Source organism: Phaethon aethereus (genome assembly GCF_964289735.1).
Source record: "Phaethon aethereus genome assembly, chromosome: 3".
NCBI classification, from domain to species: Eukaryota; Metazoa; Chordata; class Aves; order Phaethontiformes; family Phaethontidae; genus Phaethon; species Phaethon aethereus.
Window position 1 is genome coordinate 3,675,982 of NC_138576.1, and position 18,748 is coordinate 3,694,729.

Genomic DNA, 18,748 nt, shown 5'->3' on the forward strand with positions numbered 1-18,748 from the left:
GTTACTCTTTTGGCAAATGGAGATTATTTTATGCACTCTTGAAGAAGTATTTCTCCTGCTTGCAGCAGAAACTTGCAGAATTGTGGGAAAAGCCTTTTGGTGAAACATTTTCTCAGAGGAAACATTTTTCCTGATAGTTTGTAGCTGGTGGAATTGACGCAAACCAGGAGTTTTGGAAGGAGACTGACTGGACCAGGAAAGATAGACTTCATCCACTTTCCTTCCCCACAAACATGTCTGACTTTTGAAGACATGACCCAGTGAGGATGGAAAGGGCAGAGCACTGTGGTCACTTTTCTTGGGCAGTGGATAAAGTTATTAACTGTAATACTTAACCATGTAATTGCAATTTCTTTGTTCTGTGCTGTTAATTTGTAGACAATCTGGAAGTTAGTTTAGGTTCACAGAATCACAGAATCACTAGGCTGGAAAGGACCTTCAAGATCACCAAGTCCAACCATTAATCCAGCACCACTGTGTACGCTGAACCATGTCCTGAAGCGCCACATCCACATGTTTTTTGAACACTTCCAGAGATGGTGACCCCACCACCTCCTTGGGCAGCCTGTTCCAATGCTTGACCACTCTCTCGGTGAAGAAATTTTTCCTAATACCCAGTCTAAACATCCCCTGGCGCAACTTGAGACCATTTCCTCTTGTCCTATCGCTGGTTACTTGGGAGAAGAGACCAACACCCACCTCACCACAACCTCCTTTCAGGTAGTTGTAGAGAGTGATAAGGTCTCCCCTCAGCCTCCTCTTCTCCAGTCTGAACAACCCCAGTTCTCTCAGCTGCTCCTCATCAGACTTGTGCTCCAGACCCCTCACCAGCTCCATTGCCCTTCTCTGGACACGCTCCAGCACCTCAACGTCCTTCTTGTCATGAGAGGCCCAAAACTGAACACAGGATTCAAGGTGCAGCCTCACCAGTGCCGAGTACAGGGGCACGATCACTTCCCTACTCCTGCTGGCCACACTAGTGCTGATACAAGCCAGGACGCTGTTGGCCTTCTTGGCCACCTGGGCACGCTGCCGGCTCATGTTCAGCCGGCTGTCAACCAGCACACCCAAGTCCCTTTCCGCTGGGCAGCTCTCCAGCCGCTCCTCCCCAAGCCTGTAGTGTTGCATGGGGTTGTTGTGACCCAAGTGCAGGACCCGGCACTTGGCCTTATTAAACCTCATACAGTTGGCCTCGGCCCATCGATCCAGCCTGTCCAGATCCCTCTGCAGAGCCCTCCTACCCTCCAGCAGATCAACACTCCCACCCAACTTGGTGTCATCTGCAACCTTGCTGAGGGAGCACTCGATCCCCTCATCCAGATCATCAATAAAGATATTGAACAAGACCGGCCCCAGAATCGAGCCCTGGGGAACACCGCTTGTGACCGGCCACCAGCCGGATTTAGTGCTGTTCACACAACTCTTGGGGCTCAGCCGTCCAGCCAGTTCTTTACCCAGTGAAGAGTAAACCTGTCTAAGCCATGAGCCGCCAGTTTCCCCAGGAGAATGCTGTGGGAGATTCTGTCAAAGACTTTACTAAAGTCCAGGTAGACAACGTCCGCAGCCTTTCTCTCATTCACTAGGTGGGTCACCTGGTCATAGAAAGAGATCAGGTTGGTCAAGGAGGACCTGCCTTTCATGAATCCATGCTGGCTGCACCTGATCCCTTGGTTGTCCCATTTCATACTGTTTCTTTCCTACTTTGCTCCCCTTGCATCCTCTGGGCCAGAAAGTGTGTTTTCAGCATGGAAAAAATGACGCTTATGGTAGTCTCATGGCTACATCATTACCAGTAAATTAAATAGTGCCAGAGCCTGAATGCGACAGCTGGGTCATCCACACAGTCTCTGTACAGGTTTTATCCTGGCATCAACCAGACGCCATTCCCAATAGTCAATTTGAGTGCGATCACCCTGTTCCAGAGGTTGAGAGAGTTTCATGATGTGACCCCAGGACTAGAAAGCAGGTTCTGGCATAGTGTGGTTTACTCACAGGTGTAGTCTGAGCCCTGGCTATGTTGCAGACCTGACCGTTTCAGGCACCTCCAACGGCAGGATTTGACAGAGTTAAGCTGGAGCACTGGTGTGATATCTAGTGTGCTAAGTGGGGCAACAAGATGCTCATCTTCCTGTAGGTCTCTCCCTTAGCCATCAGGCAGGGGTGCTGTGTTAGTGTTATAGCAGCCTACTTTGACTTACCCCCCTGCCCCATGCCTGGACTCACCTCCACATGTCCCTGCTGAGCTCATGCCACGTAGGAGGGCTGCTTTCCATGCAGATTTACAGTTTCCAGAATTTTTAGGGAACATTCAGGCCAGGAAACATTGAAGAGACTTCTTTTTAAACATTTCTCCTTACTTGTTTTACTTGTACATTGCATTCCCCACTGCCTTTGTGGTGTCATTGAAATGACTAGCTGCAGACTAGTCACCACATGCTGCTCTCCCATTTATCCCCTTCCCACTCCCCCTTTCTTTGCTGGGTTATTTGGGTAGCTCGCATGACTGTCCATTGCACCAGGAAGGGTAGGGAGCAACACACGTACCATGCACAAGCCCAGCAGACACTTGTGTGTTGTACCTGAAGGTCTGGGAAGGAGTGAGGCCCTCTGTCCACACATGATCCAAGTCTCTGTGGCATCTCTAGATGCCGCACATGGATGGGATCAGGCCTTGCCCTACAGTTGCTCAGGACAATTGCCCCCTACTTCTGCTAGCCATGAACTGCAAACACAGGATGAAATAATTCCTTGCAATTCTCTGGAGTGTGGCTGGGTCTAGGTCACATGGGGTTTGGGCAGAGGTGGTGGAGTCCTGGAATTCAAGGAGAAATAACTAGACTAGACTCGATCTTTAATGCCCCGTCTCTACTGTCTAGAGCAGACTTAGCTGGAGGTGTGTGATATTCTGCATTAGCAGATGTGGCATATTGCACTCCATGAAAGTCCCATGTTAATCCCATGGTCACAGTGGGTTAATCCCGCTGTGGGCTGAGACAACCCAATATGAGACATCACCCTCCAGTGCATGCGGCTAATGGGGATACTGCCCTTAGTTTGATTCAGTGCTCGGCCCCGAGGCTTAAATGTTGCTGGTGATGTGTCAGCATGTTAATGGTCAAAGATCAGCTTCCACTCTGAAATCTGAGTCTCACCTGTGCCTTTTCTGATATTTAGTATTCTGTCTCAAAACATGGCTGTTATTCCTTCAAACACCTCATCCTTCTCTGAATCATCCTGTGTGGTCAGCCTCTGCCTCAATACCCTGTGCCTTAGACTGCCTGAACGGCCATGGGGACACCAATCGATCCATCTTAACCACAGCGCCTTTGTCTCTAAAGAGAAGGGGAAAAGAGAAAACCCTGCATCTCCAAATGTGCTGTGAAGGTGTGTTCCCTAATGTAAAGCACCCTGTGATCCACCAGGAGATGTTCAGAACAATGTCATGGAATTAACCCTGCCCTTCAAGCCCCACAGGTTCTTCCTGTTTTCTGCCTCCACGACTATATTTTCCTTCACTTTGCACATCACCAGCAACATCTAACCCTTGGGGCCGAGCACTGAGTCAAACTAAGGGCAGTATCCCCATTACTGGAGGGTGATGTCTCATATTGGGTTGTCTCAGCCCACAGCGGGACGCATTCTGCACCCTGCCAAAGAGCAGCACCTATTCACAGCCCTTCCTAAGCAGTGTCTCATTTTGCTTATGGTTAAAGACACAGAAACTCTGCAAACCTGGAGGCTTCGCTTCCAGTCAATGTTTTGCAAAGACCATGAAAGGCACATTCAACATCCCAGGAAGATGGGTCCTTGTCGAGACAGTGTGGGAAGGACACCAGCAGTGAACTCACAGGCGAAGAGCCAGCCTTGTTGAAGCTGCTGGAAATAAACAAATCTTCCCTCGAAGTAATAATCATTCTGAAACTTGCAGGAACACCGTCACACAGCTGTGCCGAGTCACGAACTCCTGGCTCGCAGCAAGACTGCTGCGTCTCTGCTCCCAACAGGAGGGACCTCGCAGAGCTCAGCCGCTGCATCCAGCTGAGCTCCTGCATTTCCCATCGGGAAGGAGTTAAGAGCCTGATGAGACCTATAGGAACATGCCACACGTGGTGGGACTCAGTCAGGGATGCAGGCATCTGAAAGGTAGCTACCATACGTGGCAGTTGCCTGAGCTCCCACTGTGGCCAGTGGGTCTTGACTTGGTTGCCAAAACCTGGATGTCCTAGAGCCATCTCCAGGTACTCCACCAGCAGGTATGTTTTTGTACCATATCTGCCAAGCCCATGTAGATGTCCCAGAGCATCTCAAGAGGTACCAGACACCCGTGTCTAGGTGACTGAATCAGCCCTAAGTATGATGTGAAGTTGAATCCCACCCTTTACGCCTTCTGTTGCTCTTTCCCGTACAAAACTTGCCACCCTTTGAACAGCAGGGATCTGAGAGGGAATCTCTGAGGGATCTGAGAGCCCTTGTAGGAATGTTTGGGGATCCCAGACCCAGAACAGGAAGGTCTGACACCCAGAGCCGACCAGAGCAAGATTCGGTTGTGCTCATGCGGCTCTGAGCTGGTGTTGAGGGCAGGTGTGGACGGCTGTGTGCCAGCCCAGCTCGTTGCCACCATGCGATGCAGGACTGTAGGACAGGCAAATGTCCCTTGTGGCTGAGGAGCAAGAACTCCTTTCAGCTATCCTGGCTATCATCGGGGAGATTAGGAGTCCTGCCATCTGTCTGGCTCCACTTAACATTTTTCATTTGCTGCTGTCTTTGGGAGAAGAGAGAATGGAAGCTTTTCGGCCCCAGTGCTTTGCCTTTACCCTGGGGCTCCCGCGGGAACAGTAATCAGCCACGGTGAATGACAGGGAAAGCTCTACCACTCTCCAGCAAACTAAACTCCGACCTGGGGTGAAATACAGTCATTCGCTCTAATGATGGGACAAGTATTAATGCTGGTAGTAGGCAGCTGATCGACCCGGAGGGTGCCCGGAGCCCCTGTCACCACTGCGTGCTGCATGTCACTGGTTTGAAAGATGTGGGAGGGTTTAAAGGGTCAGTGGGGTCTGGAGAGGAGGTCCTGCAGGAGAGCAGATGTTTTGGGTATGACCACACTAACAGATCAGGCCTCCTCTTCTCGGCTGACTCCCGGCTCCCAAACAGCCGCTCGCACACGTGTTGGTTGTTGATTCTTGCTCTCCTTTCTGCAGCGCTGTCTGTCGTCAGTACAGCTGGGTTCACACCACGTTTGGCTCCTTCCTCTAGCAGGCCTTGCGTTGTAAAGACCCCATGCATGCCCTGAGCCTTGTCCCAGGCATGCAAAGCACCCTCCCAGACTTGTGCCATATAAGCCCAACTCTGATGGGCTGCAGCCTGGCCTGCACCTTGTTTCAATCACTTTGGAATTAAAATAACATCATCATCAATAATAGAAGATGATAATAATAATTATTGTGCTAGTGAGCGTGAATGTGACTAATCCAGTCTAGAAGGACTTATGCTGAGCACTGCGAACACAAGTCATACCAACACCTCTCTGCACCCATCAGGGACCAAAGATCACTCCCTGGGAAAGACATCCTTAGCTGTGAAGTGACCTTTGGTCACCCAGACATGGGCTGCAGAAATGAGCCTCTCCTTTGTCCTTCCCTGGAGTTTTTTGTTGCCCTGCTGAAGATGCTGCAGGGCTGCTTCTGAGAGGTTCAGCTGCAGGAGTGATAGACCCAAAAAGGCTTCTCAGGTCTGTCTTCTTCCTCACGCTCACAGTGAAGGAGAGTTTCAGAAGAGCAACCTTTGTTGAGAAAGAGGCTACCACGCCGAAGCTGTGTGCTTCCAATTTTGAGGTTCCCTGGCTCTGCATTTAAGCCAGCAGGTCTTCCATGAACATTATGCCACCATATCTCATAGTCTGGTCTCTGCAGAAAGACAGTCCCCCCAAAATGACTGCTAGCACTTGGAAAAATTTTAGACTCTCCCAAATTCTGCTTGTAGAGATTTATAATCACTTTAACAGAGCAAATATCTACAGAGGTGGTTTTCTTTTGCTACTTTTTAAAAATGCAAATGGTTTCCAGCCACAGTGTAGGGAACTGCTGGGGCCAGCGAGTGTTGTATGTTAGTAAACTTTCCCCACGCACGCAGGATGAGGGTTTCAGAGTCACTGTGGAAGGGCCCACTTCTGCTTATGATCCTACATGACAGATACGTACTTTTCAACACATAAAGCTTTGCCTTTTCAAATGTTAGAAAAGGCAGACCATCAACCCGGGTGACGTATTAGTCTTTTCACAGCCCAGCAGGCTTGTAACAACTTACTCTGGAAATATGATCCAAAGGGAAAAAAACCCACTGCTAAGCTGTATTGAAATTTATACTGACATAGGCTGGAAGTTCCTGCTCTGTAGCAACATCTAGTGATGTTTTTGCACACAAAAAACCAACCCCAGGGTTCAGATTATAAACCCATTATAAGGAGAGAATAGCAGGTTGGAGTGGTAGATCATTGAGTAGCTCCCCTGAGATCAAAAGGCACCTGAATCTAGATGCGGATCTAGATGTGGTTTAGCCATAGTCACAAGTTTATGGCTGAAGAAGACAATTCTCCTGAACCCCCTTTCTGTATCTCTTTCTGCACCTCCCAGCTGAACCACTGACATTGGCACAAAGTTTATAGGGGATAACAGGGACATGGGGACCTTGGATAATGCTGAGAAGGGACATGCAGCCCTTGACCTTGTCTCTCCCGCTAACTGCAATTCTGGTTGTGCTGGCAGGGTGGTTCAGCTCCTTGTCAGTCCTGTGTTTGTACGAACTGGTGAGACTGCAGTCACTTGTTTTGTCCAGATGAGATGGTGGGGTTGAGAGAGCTCACATGGGAGATGTGGAGCTGTGGGAAGACCATCATGACCTAAGCAGCGTCTGATTGCTCTGGCTGGAGATGTGCTATTGATTGCCGTGTTGCTTCCTTGGGGCTGTTGACCATGGTGTAGGCAGGTCTTAACCAAGCTTCGACAAGCCCAGTTAAGCTCTGATGAACTTTTATCCTCTCCACTTGCCTTGGAGACAGGGAGCCTTGTAGCTTTGCAGTCTGGTGGGACTTGCCCTGAGAAGGCATCAGCAAGGGCTGGGAGAGGTGTCTGCAGCTGTAGGCAGGCGAGGAAACAGGAGGTAGCCAGTCCCTGAGTCTTCTTGTTCTCACAGTTCCTTCTTCTGCTCATTCTCCAGGTGCCTATTCCTTGTCTGTGAGAGACAGCAATTCCGCTCATGGGGATATCATCAAGCACTACAGGATCCGCTCCTTAGATGGTGGGGGGTATTACATCTCCCCCAGGATGACTTTCTCCAGCCTGCCAGAGCTAATCCATCATTACAGCCGTAAGTTTCTTGCCTTCTCTAATGGGTTTGTCTCCTAGCAGAAGGTGGGCCTGAGGGCAGAGGGAGGACGGGCTTACGAGCCACCACCATCACTCCACCCACTCTCATGGGCCAGGTGTGCTTCTCCAAGCAGACCTTGGGCACCCATGTCCCATCTTTCATCCTAGAGCACGGTGAGTGTGAGCTCTGCCCATAGCCCTATCACCAGGGCATTTTTCCCACCAGCAAAGGAAGGAGATGAATGCTGAAGGGATATGCAGAAGGGATGCTTGGAAAGCAGGATTTGGACTTGCTGGGCAGGAGAACCTTCTCCTCTATGGCTCCCTTTGAGCTTTTTCCTTTCATTGGGTCCATTCTGGGTGCCTTGATCCCCATGGCTGAAACATATGTGTGGCTGTGGAGGTTTCCCATGGGTTGACTTTTTCGTGGCTTGTGCAGATGGAGGAGGTTAGCTCTGGGGCTGAAAGTTCAGCCCACCCTATTGAGCTGTCCTGTGCTTTGTCCTTACACAGAGAAGGGGGATGGCCTGTGCCAGCGGCTCACAGCTCCCTGCATATCCCTGGCTCCCCAGAGGCCCTGGGCACAGGATGAATGGGAGATCCCACGGGAGTCTCTGAAGCTTGTAAAGAAACTTGGCAGTGGGCAGTTTGGGGAAGTGTGGATGGGTAAGTATAATTCCCCCCATTCCAAGAAAGTAATATATAAACAGAGGAGATGGAAAGCCCTCTTTCCCTAAGACAAGACCAGTCTGGGTGTGGGGATCCTAAAGTATGAACACATATTTATGGGTACACAAGCAGCAGTAGATGCTACACTCTACAGGTTGTGTTTGCACAGATCAGTGGTTGACCGTGGGTTTCATAGGCTAGATGCATGTGAGAGGTGTGCTTATCTCCTGAGACATGCTCTCATTCTTCCTGGGAATCCTGGGTGTGGTTCTAGGATCCTAAATTACACACAGCAGGGTACCTGTGTGACACTATCCCACTTTTTCTGCTTCCCTGTTCCACTTTGTAGCCCAGATCTGAGTCCCTTGCGCCTTCCTGCCCACTGCTAATCAGTGGGAGAGGAAATGGGGTGAGCTCAGCTTCCTTTGCTGTCCTCTTTGTGGTTGCCTGTTGCCTTGGTAATTGAGATTGTGGACAGGACCAGTGAGTCCTGACTGCAGAGTCATGGCTTTTTTGATGGTAGTTGGATTATTTGAGAACCCAGCTGGTGGGAGGCCCCTGGGGTTTCACCCAGAAAGAGTCTTGCAGGGCTGGGATGACTGTGTGAGAATGGGCTCATTGCATGGGCATCCACCACGCAGAGTAGGGATGATCCCTGATGAAGCCACATGGACTGACAGTTGTGCCATGTCTCTCTCTTCTCCTCTCATACCTACTGGTTGCTCAGAGCCCACTGGCACTGAGATTTTCCATTTGTTCCTCATTGGGAAATTGAAAGCTGTTGCTGTAATCCACAAGCTCTTCTGCTCCTTGTTGCATGGCCTGATAGAGCCCACAGAGAGGCCAAAATTCCTCAATGCGTCATTATCTCTCTGCAGGCTACTACAAGAACAACATCAAGGTGGCTGTGAAGACCATGAAAGAGGGCAGCATGGATCCTGATGCCTTCTTGGCAGAGGCAAACTTGATGAAGAGGCTCCAGCATAACAAACTGGTCCGGCTGTATGCAGTGGTCACAAAGCAGCCTATCTACATTGTGACAGAATACATGGCCAATGGTAAAGAGCCTCACTGACTTATTTGTTGGGTTTCTGCAAAATCACATCAATGATCTGGCTGGTACTCCCATCATGATGGGGATGAGGAGGAGGGCATTGTACCAAATCCGTAAGCAGAAGGACTAAGTGATCCACAAGTTTGTTTCCAATACTGGAAGGGACTTTCTGGGTGATGAAATCCTGCTTCTCATGGTCTCGTATTTCATAAACTACTTCACAAGATGGTGATGTTCCATTTGAAGAATATTTAAAGCTTGCATCTCCACTGTTCCTACTGGAAGTTTGTTTCAGATTTTTACTCCCCTCACAATGAAATTGTCCTTTCCTTTGTTCCTTTTTTCTATAAGGCTTTGAGTGAAGAATGACCAGCACCTTGCAAAAGGTCTGTGCAAAATAGAGGGGGAAAATGGGCTGCATTTGGGAACTGTCCTAATGGAAGATGCTCCAGCAGACACTGGAGGTGTCCCACTGTGGTTCCTCAGATTTTCTCTAGGCAGATTTCTTGTATATATTCAGAGAAGCACCAGGAGAAAGCAAATGCATAGGCTTATTCAGAAGAGTCACAGCAGTCTTTCCTTTTTTACAGGGTGTTTGCTGGATTACCTGAAGACAGAAGAAGGAAGCCAACTGAATCTCCCAAAACTCATTGACATGTCTGCTCAGGTTAGCGAACAGCCTCTGGGACACAGGCTCAAGACCATGATTTGTTATTGCCTCAGTGAAATTCTTGCAAGCCTGAAGTCTGTCAGAGCATGTATTCATGGAGAAAAACAGCACCTCCTGGTGTGCTCTCTTAGGGTTTCTCTCTCAGCCTTCTTGTGTTGATGTGCATGTCAGCTCAGCAATGCTCTGCTGTCTTTAGGGCAGCCTCTGGGGAAACTAGTGCAGTGCTAGAGAACTGGGGGTTGTTTTTTGGTGCTTGGGTTTGTTTTCTTTTGTTTTGTTTTTCTGTCTTGCTGAGCAGGAAATATGTCTTTTTCTGTTTTTACCAAAAAGAAGAAAAAACTTAACAGAGAGACTTTCAATGTGGAGACATGCTGGCTTTCAGCAGTTCTTCCCTTCTGATGATTGGGCATAAAGGATGTTCTGACCCTCAAATCTGGCAATATTGCTCCTTATGAGAACAAACATTTTCCTTTGTAGGGTTGTTACCTTCTAAGTGTCCCCAGACTGTAAGTGTTAGTAGTTGCAGCTATACTGTAACATTTTAGTCTAGAAGTGCATCTAAACTCAAACAGGTCAACGTTAGGGAAACCACACCTGGGGTGGCAGCATCTTGGCAACAAGTTGTACGTGAAGGATGAGGTTGGCAAAATCACTCCACTTTAGTCCTAGTCAGCTGTTGACAGAACTTGGCTCACCCAGAGCAGAGCTAGGCTAATTTGGGAAATATTGAAAAAAAGCTGTGAAGCATCAGTGTGACAGCTGAATACGGTTATTTTGATGTGCAGGTCTGGGATTTACCCATAAGATCACTCAGCCTCTCTGGGTCCAAGTGAGCCTGAGCAAACTTGTAAAGGCTGGCCACTTAGTTCCAGCCATCATACAGAGTTATTTTATAGTACATTAAAAATGGAGAATCTTAATATTTGAGCAAAAGTTACATGATAGCAAAAGATCTCCCTTCTTGCTCTAACCAGGATGAAAATATTTAAAGCAGTGTCCCAATCTGTCATTTTTATTTTCCTCTGCACCCCTATGAAGGGTGCAAAGGGGAATAACCCCTATGAAGGGTGCAGAGGAACATGTTTCAGTGCCTTCCCTCTTCACTACTGATGTATCTTCCATAGCTGCATCTTCATCTTTGTTGTCTGTGAGAGGTTATGGGGCCACCTGCAGCCTTCTTGTTTAGTACCTTTCCCTTAATTTCTTCCTTCACTCCTTCTCTCTTTACCTCCTCATTTCCCTCCCTCCCTCCCTTTTTCATTCTTTCATTCCTTCTCATGGAAGGTATAGCCTCTGGTTTGTTTTAAATTCCTGATGATAAGCAGAATGGCCCAAATTCATCCGTATTACAGAGCCCTTGGGTTTGGTGGGAGCGTTACGCCAGAAATTGGTTTGATGCATTTCTATGTAAGGGGAAAGTGCTGTAGCCAGAGCAATCTGCACCCAGCTATAGTCACAGGGGTGACCCAGAGCAAAGCTGTTGGCCAAGATTATACCCAGCTTTGATGCAGGGGCAGCAGAAGCTACGACTACTCATGCATTTATTTAGCACAACATTACAACTTGCATTGAGCATGTGGGAAAATGAAGCGTTTCCAGGCAGATGTGTGTAAGGAGAGGTCAGTGATCCTGTCTGTCCCAGGCACAAGGGTGATATAGGTCTGACAACACCTTGGCTGCAGGAAGCCCTGGGAGAAACCCAACCCAGGGCAACCTCATGCACCCAAACCCCCGCTCTGAGCTCAGGGTCTTGAATATATTCACGTGGCATGACCTGAGCTGACCAGAAGCCCATCTACTACAGTGGTCAAATAGTCCCCACAGTGGGCACCATCACTGGGATTGAGCATGTCCACGTGAATGTCACCTCTCCATGGACCAGGATAGCCAAATGCAGACCAAACCCACACACTCCAGCAATGTAATACCCCACACAAGCTACCCGCAGCACATGGACTAAGAAGGATTTTGCCCATCCATCAAGACACGGGTGTCAATCAGAAGGACAGCTTTCATTGATCCCCCTCCCACCCCAGCACCACCTCCCCAGAGCAGGGATTCAAACAAGGCCCAACAGACACCCAACCCTCTTGAGCGCAATTTTGGATCCAATAGCATCCGTCGGAGTTAAAATTAGAAATCTCTGGGCCAATACACTTGATCCTGTGGTCAATCTTGAGGGTACATGCTCAAAAGCATGGGCTGGAACGGGCCCATTGTCGGGTACTATCTCATTAACATCAGGACAGGAAATTACATCAATCCTTCCATTTTCCACTGCAGCAAACAGCACTTGCGCTGAAGGGGTGTTGACACAGGTTAGAAATGCAGCATTGGAAAGTATGTGTTAGTATCCTGTTTAAAACCACATGTAAGTCGAGATGCTGATGTGAATCTCTACAGAGTGGAAAATTGCTCTGCCCTCACCCGCAGGCGCACAAAAGCTTTAATAACTGCTAACCATTATTAGCGGGGGTTGCGTGCATCCATTCACTCTCCCCATAAATGCCTAGCCTGAATCTGAGACTTGACTGACAAAGCAACTTTGCAATCTCTTTTTTCCATAGCACCCCGCAATAAAAGATTGCTGCCATTATTTATCGGGGCTTGTCACACACCAGGCACGTCCCCAGGGCTACTCCCTGCTCTAAGGAGCTAAACAGTGAAAGATGATCTTGGGAGAAAGAACCTCCCAAAGGAAAGTTTGGAGTTGGTTGAAGGTGACAGCACATGCCCAGGACAAGGGATTTGTCCAGGGACAAATCTCTATATCAGTCATATTTCTATGGATCTGGGTCTTCTGCTCTGTTGCATCCCCTAGGTATTAGAGGGGAACTGTATTGTGTCCTGGGTCCTAGTCTGGATCCGGCACAGGGAAAGAAAACACCAGTCTCAGCTTTATTGTGGAGGCATCTCCAGGGCTCTCCTCCCCATCCCAAAGCAGACCAGTGAGGCAGAACAGAGGAGGTGGCTGAAGAACATCTAGTTGTCCTAGGTCTGGACTTTGTCACTGTGACTGAGGGACAGATGAGCTTTTTGAGGTTTTTTTTTCTTTTTTTAATTCACATATTTAATCTGGAACGTTTGTGATTAAAATCCCAACTAGAGGGGAGAGTCTTGTGGCAAAAAATGGGAATCCAGTGATGTGGCTTCAGGTTTGCTTCAACTTTCTGCGTCTCACTACGGACACGACTCACAGCCGTAACTTCTGAGCAAAACAGGGAGTGATGTTTCTGTTCTGCTTGACGTGGCTGCTTAAAGCTTTTGGAGGCCGGGTGCACGCTGGTAGAGCTGCACGTATGCACACGTACACGGGCAATATCTATCTTTGTATGTGTCTGTCTACCTGATCATCTCTCTGTCTGTTGATCTATCTGTCCATCCACGGAGCAGCCCTATATGCATGCTGTGCTTTTGTAAATGTGGGTGAGACGCAGGCAGGCTTGTTGTCACGGGGAGGTGACTCGTGAAGACGGACGCTTCCTCCTCTCCTAGGTAGCCGAGGGAATGGCATACATCGAGCGAATGAACTCCATCCACCGCGACTTGAGGGCTGCCAACATCCTCGTCTCAGAGACGCTCTGCTGCAAAATTGCTGATTTTGGCCTGGCCAGGATCATCGAGAACGAATACTTGGCACAAGAAGGTGGGTGCCGTTCCCAGCATTGCCTCACCAACACATTTCCCTTATCTCCATCCCTCCGGCCGTGCAGACGTGCCAAGGTGTGGCGTGTCCAAGGGCTGGGTGGGGAGCAGGCACGGGGCACTACTGCCGATGGCGTGAGACCAGAGCCCCCATTGCTGCCCCTGTCAGCACCCAGCGGCAGGCAGAGCAAGCAAGAGAGCCAAAAATGGGGTCCTGGGAGAGGGAGCAGGGCTTTGGGACAATAAAGACTAAGTGAAGTCTAAAGGGGGAGACGGGGAAAAAAGTATTTTGGCGCTGTTTGGGGGACTCCTGCTGAATTTCAGGTTGTGTTACTGGAGAAATTTGGCCTCTACTAACGAAACCTGCTGCCTGTGCCTACGTGTTCACAGCGAGTCTGTCTGAAGGGAAGGAAATAGCAGTGTAACCCAGTCACTGCACACCGCGGGGCTGCAGAGGGCATCTGGAGCCATGAATCTGGTCCTAAAGGCGGTTTCCAGATGTCCCAGGCAAACCGAGACCTTTGCATCTACCTTGAGCATCTAAAAAAGAACCAAAACAAAAAACCTCCTAAAAAACCAAAAAAAGGCATACAAAACCCAGTATCCCCCACGTTAATGTGAAATCTCCTTATGACTCCACCTGCAAAACCAAGCCCCTTGCTTAGGCTGAGTCTCTGAAATGGTGCAAGAGATCATGGCCAAGAGAGGTGACAACTGGTTTGGTTGGTACAGAAGTCCATCTACAGCCATTTGACAACAGGGTTAAGTCAAATTTCTCTGGTGGCAGCTTTTTCTCTGTACTTTGAGGTCAACTATAAGATTGTGTCATTCAGATTGCAAAGAGTCTTTACAGAGCACCAGGGAAACAAGCAGAAAGTATTGGAATAAAACAATTAAGTCTGGCAAAAGTGTCACTTTTTTTTTTTTTAAATTTTGGAAATCCACCCTTTCTCTAGAGATGAGTTGAAGCTAAAATTCCCTGTGAAGAATACTCTGGAGAAGGGAAATCGAATAGATTTTTTTTTTCTCTTCTAAGATAGGAAACTTTTCTTTCCATTTGCTGTTCCCAAAATACTTTATGATACAAATTATGCCCATTTCAACATGTAAAACTATTTCAAAGTAGTAAAAGCTCACAAATGTAATTTGTGAAATGTCATGAAAGGGTACTGTGAGATTGTTGCAGTTTTTTAAGGCAGTTTTTATCCTTAAAATAAGTTCTGATGAAATTAATAATGTAATTCTGTTAACATACCCAAAAGAGCTACATTTCTGGTGGAAAACTGTTCCTATCAGCATTTTTCCAGCCAGCTTTCATCTGAGAGAATAACTGCCCTTCTGTCTACTTTTGACAATTTTTCACTTCACAGACCGCATTTCTGAGCCTCGTCAGTCCACGCGTCAGAAGGACGATGTGCAAGAGCAAAGGCACTTATTTCACACACTACCTTTGGGCTTTCAGTCCTGAAAGGATATATAAAAACAAAAATGTTTCCTCTGCAGTGGTTAACACATTCCGTTCCTCCTTATCAAGGTGTTTGGGGTTTGGTTTTGGGTTTTTTTTTTTTGTTGGCTAAACTGAAACTCCAGTCTTGTGGTCATTGCTGCCAACAGCGTGCAAAACAAGAATTCAGTGGACAAAACAAAATGGGATTTTTTTTGTTTTGAATATACCTATGCAGCTTTAAGAACTGGATAATTTATATTCGCTGTACCATTTATGCACTTTTGCTAAAAGCAGCCCCTTCCAGTGATTGATTTTATAGAGAATAAAATCCTGCCATTGTCATCCTCTGATAAAGCCACTCAAGGCATTGACTTTGAATCACAGAATCACAGAATCATTAAAGTTGGAAAAGACCTTTAAGATCAAGTCCAACAGAAACCTTGGTCTACAGGGACCCACTGTATTCCCTGTGGCAGGTTGCTACCTGAAGAGCAATGGGTCTCTCACGAGAGCTCCTTGATCACAGAATCACAGAATCACAGAATCACTAAGGTTGGAAAGGACCTTCAAGATCATCAAGTCCAACCATTAATCCAGCGCCACCATGATCCCTAAACCATGTCCTGAAGTGCCACATCCACATGTTTTTTGAACACTTCCAGAGATGGCGACTCCACCACCTCCCTGGGCAGCCTGTTCCAATGCCTGACCACCCTCTCAATGAAGAAATTTTTCCTAATATCCAATCTAATATCTCAACCTTGATGCCCAAGGGCTGTGGCAGGCACATGCACAGTGCTGGTCCGTGCTACTGTTCCTGGCTCCATTCCTGAGATCCCATTGCTAAACACACAAGAGGTGCAAAGGTGTTATAAAAATGTAGATTCCTCTAACTTCATCAGTAGAATAGTTTACCTAGCTTTTATTTCATAAGCATATCATCAGTTAATTAAGGCATTAAGTTTTTTCATTATTTGGCTTCCATGTATCCATATCTATAGATGCTTATAAGCATATACATATGAAAAAGTATTTTAAGACAAAATAGCCTTGATTGCACTGGAAGAAGAACCAACAAAGGCAAAGACATGCCAGGTAGAAATGACCTTTTTATAAAAGCAGGAGATAAACAGCAATTACTTTCTTCTGCCCTTATCTCCGTAACTCCACAGTACCATCAGTAAGTCCCATCGCAGCCCCCGACGCAGTCAACAACCCGCAGGACCCAGGGCTCGGTTTTGGGGAACTCCTTGCCCATGCCTGTGGGAGCAGAGGGAGATGCCGTACCTCTACGTGCTATTTCCCTTTGCTTCCTCTGGACAGGTGCCAAATTCCCGATCAAATGGACAGCGCCGGAGGCCATTAACTTCGGAGTTTTCACCATCAAATCTGACGTGTGGTCTTTCGGGATCCTCCTGACAGAAATCGTAACCTACGGCAGGATCCCTTACCCAGGTACAGCGTGCTGCGAATACGGGGGGAGCGTGCATCAGCTTCAAAGCATCTAGTACTGCTTTACGCTTGGAGACACGTACCCACATGTGTACCCAGACACACCCCCCCGTCTCTCCATGCTGGGTTTCCTCTCCTAGGTTCCCACGAGCCTCAGTTGTACCTGTGTTAGGAGAATCCTGTAGAGGGGAGTCAGGGAGGGGGCGGAGGGATGGAGACGGGAGAGCAACCCTGAAGAAAGGATGATGCCCAGATACGGCCCAGCATCGTGGTCCCTCATGCCCCTCCAGCCCTGCCTGGCTGTGAGCTATGGGGAGCACTAAGCTTCATCCCCAGGGTGCCGAATAACTCCTGTTGGGCTGCGTTTCCCTCCAGGGATGACCAACCCCGAGGTGATTCGCAACCTGGAGCGGGGCTACCGCATGCCTTGCCCAGACATGTGCCCTGGTGAACTCTACAACATCATCCTGAAATGCTGGCGAAACAAGCCCGAGGAGCGCCCGACCTTCGAGTACCTGCAGTCAGTCCTTGAGGACTTCTACACTGCCACGGAGAAGCAGTACGAGCCAGAGCCTCAGCAGTAAGCCATGGTCCCACCAGTGCCTGGGGACAGGTCTAGAGCAAAGCCACCATCCTGCACAGCCTGGTGATGGCTCACTTCAGGCCTTTCCCTTCCTCCTGCGTACCACCACAATGCACTCAGAGACAGAGGACAAGGAGGGACATGAGGGAGGTGGATGCTGCCAGCTCTGTGGTTATCGTGGAGGCTGAAGTGATGCCTGAGAGCTGGCACAGCTCCTTCCCCACCCACCTTGGAGGTCTGTACCCACGTCACAGATATCGCCTCTGCCACGAAGGACAGCAGACTCCTTCATGACCCACCCAGAGAAGGAAAAGCCCCTCAGCCCTGCAACCGCAGCCCCAAGAAGAGGGCACCATGGCCGGGCTGGTGGTATGGGGGGTGCACAATCTCTCCCCCCTTCCGATGCCACTGCTGGCAATACTGCAACGCCCTTCGTGCCATGGGCAGGGGTGGGAACGTGTCCTGTCTGCACCTCCTTGGGCCACGCCAGGCCCCCAAGCGCTGGGGCAATGTCTCCAGGTGATGCCACCCCTCTGCCCAAGTCAATAATAAAATACTGGGTTCGACCATTTCACATGTCTTTATTCGGGCCTCAGGGCGAGAACTGGCCCCTGTGCTTCCCTTGCCCACTCCCAGCCCACGGAGGAGGAGGGGAGAGGCCGCGGGGCTCCCCGGGCAGCTCGGGGCGATGCTGGGGTGGTACCCGGAGCAGGGAGGGGGGATGCCCGGGGTGCCCCCCACCGATCGCGGGTACAGGCGGTCCTGGAGCCTGGAGGCAGGCGAGATGTTCGCGGTGTGGCCACGAGATGTCCCTCCTTCCCCGCAAATCCCCTGGCTCCTGTCATCCAGCTGGTGTGGGGGGATTGAAAATATATATACTAAAATATCACAAAGGTAAAAAATACCCTCCCTGCTTTGCTAAGCCCTTCACTGCACAAGCTCTTGACGCAGCATCACGCCAGCATCACGCCAGCTCCACAGCAGGTTCCACTCCATGCCCAGCACCAGGAATGTTCAGATGCCCTTTCCCTGCTCTCTGGTGCATCTCTGACCCACAGCTCCGGTGGGAAGGTCCACATTAGGCTGCAGGGTGGTCTCTGATCAGCAGTTGCACGGGCTTGGGGAGTGGTGGATGGAGAAGTAAGGCACAGGTGGCAGAGGTGAAGGGGTGTTAGGACCACAGGATTGAGCATCAGGCTGGGACCCAAGTGGACTCCCCTTCGGGTTATAACGCTGAGCAGCATCTCTCTCCAGGGTCTGCTGTTTTCTACCCCATGAAGCAGATGTCTTCTGTAGAGGGTGCTTTTCCTAGTGTAACAAGGATGCTACAAGAAAGAAACAGCAGAAATGACCCCCCCATGTGCCAGAAAAAACACCTGACCATCACCAACATGTGACACTGAGCTACCTGGGCACATCATTGCTGCAAGAGAGCCTAGAAGGAAAAAGGACTGGGAAGATTCAGAACAAATCCGTAGGGACAACTGGGCTATCGGCAGCTACATTCAGTCCAAGGCTTTGATCTTCAGTGCCGTAAGGCACCTGTCCATTGCTTGGGATGAGACAAAATCCTGCACCATGATGCCAGCGTCACTTCCCAGGTGTTCCTGACAGGGCAACATCGCTTGTGTCAACGTGAACAGCACTTTGCCTGACTTCAAATGCTGCTCGTCCCTCCTTTGCAGACCCACAACTGAGAAAAAGAGCACATAGGGACTGGTTTAGCATTCACAGGAGATTGGATGGGTTGCACAGCTTGGCAATGTCATTCCTTGCATTCTCAGGAGGCAAAGGGGTGAAATAGCAGAAAGCAGGTGTCCCAGACCAGGATGAAGGGAACTGGGTGAGATGATACACCCTCAGA

At 49.1% G+C, this 18,748-nt stretch overlaps 1 protein-coding gene across 1 annotated transcript in view; it reads left to right on the top strand.

Moving 5' to 3' along the window:
• Positions 1-16,885, top strand: part of BLK (BLK proto-oncogene, Src family tyrosine kinase) — a gene marked incomplete at both ends in the record, with an annotated part of 36,344 nt that extends 19,459 nt beyond the window's left edge. The window contains 7 exons of the mRNA XM_081997861.1: positions 7,216-7,365; positions 7,878-8,030; positions 8,912-9,091; positions 9,678-9,754; positions 13,253-13,403; positions 16,173-16,304; positions 16,677-16,885. Of these exons, the coding sequence (XP_081853987.1) occupies positions 7,216-7,365; positions 7,878-8,030; positions 8,912-9,091; positions 9,678-9,754; positions 13,253-13,403; positions 16,173-16,304; positions 16,677-16,885 (1,052 nt within the window). The remainder of the gene's footprint in view (positions 1-7,215; positions 7,366-7,877; positions 8,031-8,911; positions 9,092-9,677; positions 9,755-13,252; positions 13,404-16,172; positions 16,305-16,676) is intronic.
• Between the last annotated feature and the right edge of the window lie 1,863 nt (positions 16,886-18,748).